The 4187-nt window shown below is 40.1% G+C and overlaps 1 protein-coding gene across 1 annotated transcript; it reads right to left on the bottom strand.

Moving 5' to 3' along the window:
* Positions 1–242: 242 nt before the first annotated feature.
* LOC311130616 (barH-like 2 homeobox protein) lies at positions 243–3850 on the bottom strand (the record flags this gene model as incomplete). The annotated part of the gene is made up of 3 exons (XM_084163401.1): positions 243–879; positions 2017–2242; positions 3298–3850. 3 exons carry the CDS (start codon positions 3848–3850, stop codon positions 567–569), a joined length of 1092 nt encoding a protein of 363 aa, XP_084019527.1. The 3' UTR covers positions 243–566.
* Between the last annotated feature and the right edge of the window lie 337 nt (positions 3851–4187).

The raw sequence follows: 4187 nt of genomic DNA on the forward strand, positions 1-4187 counted from the left end.
ACAGAGGTTATTTTAGGAGTTATCGTTTTGGCTCATTGATAACATAATTGACTGTACGTTATCAAAATATAAACACACTTTGTCTTTTTAGGCCTATCTCATATTAACACCATACGCTTTTAGCCTGCAGACATTTTAATGCCAAATGGCTTTTTGAATGTTTGGATGACAATGCAGTTCCAAGTTCAGGCTGGCAGCCCCCGACGTCTTACCCAATAGAAGTATCCGAGAAGATTAATGTTAGTATCATTCCGTCTTTATTCAACCCTTTTCTCCATCTAATAAACTTTATAAGTTTATTTGCTAGTATAAGTGTATTTGTACAAAAAACAAACAAACAATCAGACATATGAACAGTCCTTTTTCTGTTATGGCCTCGACTCGATGCTGCAGACAGATCGTGGTTACGTCAGAACTGGCTCTCAGTCATTAAATATTACCTCCTTCTCCTTCTGTAAAATTGTCTTTCATATATTGTCTTTTTCAAAAGTATTGTTCATCGTTCTGCGCAGTTACTCACATCACATGTGGTTAAAACAGTTTTTGTGATAGGAATCGTCTTGTTTCTACCGCTGATGCTGCGTGCCGGGCATGGGGTTACCCAGCGGGTTCAATGCCGGTTGGCCCCCCGGCCCAAGGCCATGGATGAGTACTCTCGGGACAAGGGGTCTCTGGAGACCGGGATGTGGTTGCTGCGGAGTCCGGTACATACTGCTGTACATTGCTGCGGCTGCGGCGGCTGCTGTCGTGCTGTCCATTGTGCCCAACAAGCTCGGGTGGTAGAAATAGGGCGACGGGAACATTCTTTGTAAGGCGGAATAATTTCCGGCTTCAGCCAGTAGCTCTAATCCGACCGCTGTCTGTCTTTTCCACTTCGTCCTGAAATCAGATCAAAATACAACAAATCAATTATTAAACCGGTTCAGGCTCCGAGAATTCCCAAACGGGCCCTTAATTGGTGAGGCCTAATTATTTGCAGCATGAATCGGTGGTTATGCCTTTAATTAGCCTAGGCAAAGGACGTGTAGCTACATCCAGAAAATGTATTTCAAGTGTACAGTGCAATGCCTATATTTGGTTGATAAGATCATAGATTAATTTCAGATCATTACTCCCTCATTTGATCCTTCTCGTAAGGCCTCTGTATAAGCTAACCAAGTACGCTGTAAACATTGGCAGATTTACTTGAAGATGTTAAATTAGGCCTAAATAATTTATAAACACGTATGTGTTGTTTTACTATAGGCTGCTACATTCAACGAGAAAGATAACTGCAGGATCGAAAAAATGATTGCAGTCATAACATATTTCGTCATTATATTGGGATGTGTCTTTGTATTAGTAGGTGGGCGTTGCTAACACTAATCTTGGCTGACATATTGGGGAAATCTTAACACTGACGCCAGAGAGGCAAATTGTGCATTGTCAACATCTTGTGTTGTTCAGATAGACTTTCATAGTCCCAGAGTAACGTGTATTTCAATAACCAATACCATGGAATAAAACTATGTGGGTTCATCTTGTAAATCATTTAAATATCCTTGTATGTTCCATGACAACCATTTTGATTAGGCCTGTTTAATTATTCCCCTTGATCTGTTCTTAAGTTATTCTATTCTATTCTATCTGTTCAGTAGGCCTAATTAACTTAAATGTAGCACGTTATGGGCCTGCATGAAAAGGCAGCAAAAGCGAAATACACAAAAATAACCTAAACTGCACTATTAATTAGGAACGAAATTAACTGACCAACACATGCATCCACCTTAAATCGTGTTATTATAGGCTGAAATTGCATAGGCCTACTACCGTTATTAAAATGTTATAATCTTAATAGTATTATATTAATGTGTGTAATAATACCAACGTCACCACCAACAAAAACCATTAAATAGGCTTAATAAAAAATTGGCTAATATTAATAATAGCCTAATAATAATAGAGATTACAAAAAATACAATACAATAAAAACTTAAATTATGAAGATAATGATGCTTTATAATAGGTGTGACATACCGTCGGTTTTGGTACCAGGTTTTCACCTGTGTGTCGGTCAGGTTGAGTGCTGCCGCGAGGTCCATACGATCCTGCACGCTGAGGTATTTTTGGCGCTCGAAGCTTCGCTCCAACTGGTTGAGTTGATGGTCTGAAAAGGCCGTCCGTGCTTTGCGAGGTTTTTTTGACCGTGATTGAGGACTATCTCTGCTACTTGAAATTTCCCGTTCATTCTCTTCTTTTGTTCCTGAATGGGAAAAAGAATAGAAAATATTAATTAGTCGATAATAATTTCCATTTTTTAATAATTAAAGCCTTAATGGTTCAATGGCTCAATGAAAAATAAATTAGGAACAAATTAATTGTCTATTTGTTCTGAGCCAAAATAAGGTCAAATAGGCCTACCTATTCTAAAACTGAAAAATAGAAACCAATTGAATTAAACAGTTTTAAACTTTGAACCTCTTACAATAGCTTATTATTTCATAAAGATGAGCAGTCCAGTTGAAACTGAAGCACTGCAGTCACTGATTGCACCTGTCAGACAGCTAGGAAAAAAATCTACAGCCAACAAGAAATTCGGACTGTATTTGTCAACTTAAGTTTTTAGCAGTAAAACTGGGAAATCGATGTGTCAATCCATCTCTATTTGTAGCAGTTTCTGCCGCGCTCCTGATCCCCCCTCTAGGAAGAACAATAATCTCTCTAATTGACCCACTAGGGAGGTTTGCGCACAGGGAACATCTCGCGCCAGCCTTACATCTGTTTTCGGTTCTGTTATGCTAATAAAAAAAGGGCAACTGAAAATCAACCTTTAAATATCATTGTCTAATAAGACAGCCTTTGAAAAATGTCGTATACATTTGAAATAAGTAGACAACGTGGTCTACATTCAAGGAAGTTATATTGTACAATAGATATGTATTAGCTTACAAATAACTGTAGGCTACTACCAACATATAGCCTACTAGACTGCACTGTGAATTTGAATTTAAGATGTCCGTAGTCTTCTTCTTATTCTTGTCATTGTTGTTGTTAGACTATTATTGGCACAGTTAGCCTATTCAATTTGATGGTTATCTTCCAGAAAATATTTCTATAGGCTGCTACCAACTTTTTTAAGCACAGAAAATTCAACACTAATATGCTTTGGATGTATGCTACACACCATTAGCCTTTACTATGACAGCCTACCCAATAACAAAAAAAGGTTTTGTGTACACTAAAACCTCACTTACTCCATCCAATAACTAAACCATAAAAACATATTTCCATAGAAATGTATCCTAAATATTCACTTACCGTTGCATTTCATTTCCATATCCTCTCTTTTGTCCAACTTACTCCTGTTTTCATCTTGTTCCAACTTGGTCCTGAAGCCGTCCCCACTGTCCCTGGCACTCTCTGGTTTGGGGGTGTGATGGGGTGACGGTACGCTGGTGCTGTAAGGTGCGCACGCTGCCAGGGGTTTGCTGTCGCCTAAAATGTCTTTGATTAAAAACGAAGAGGTGGCAGTCCTGGGGGCACAGCCGGCTCCAGCCCCTAGCTGCTGTGGCTGGGGCGATAGCTGCAAACTCCCTGGCTGCAGGTGGTGGTGGTGGTGGTGCGGTAAGCTGTCTTGGAGCAGATGCGGCTCGGCGTGCTCCATGGTGACGGAGATGGGGGAAGAGGGGGCCGTTCCCACCGTATCTATGTCCGAACATGACGGGGACGGGGTGACCTGGCTCCGACTGAAATCCGCTGTCCTGCTGTCACCGAGGCGGAAATCTCCGTTCATCAGCGCAGGGTTAACAGAATTAGTAGCGTTGGATAAAATAGTGTCTATTCCAAAGTTCGAGCCGCTGGAGGATTCCATAGTAAGAAAAGCAAAAGAGATGGTGATTTAAGTCTTCATAACAACATTTGGACGCTGGTTGTATCCTCCATACTATTCAAAACTAAATGGAAATGATAAGAGAACACAAACAGAGGCACATGTACACCTAAAAGTCAAACGAATTTAAGAGTTGAAATGGTCAGGAAAATAAACAAAACCGAAATCCACGTTATATATTTCTATAAAACGGTAAGAAAAAAATACGGTCCAAGAAGATGTTGTTACATTCGATAGTAAATGAGCAGTGGGTCTGTCTGCGTAGTCCACGTCCTTTTGTGATGGGTATTGAACTTTCTCTCTAAGTTGAGGTGTGGAG

Source organism: Coregonus lavaretus (genome assembly GCF_964263955.1).
Source record: "Coregonus lavaretus genome assembly, chromosome: 6".
Classification (NCBI taxonomy): Eukaryota; Metazoa; Chordata; class Actinopteri; order Salmoniformes; family Salmonidae; genus Coregonus; species Coregonus lavaretus.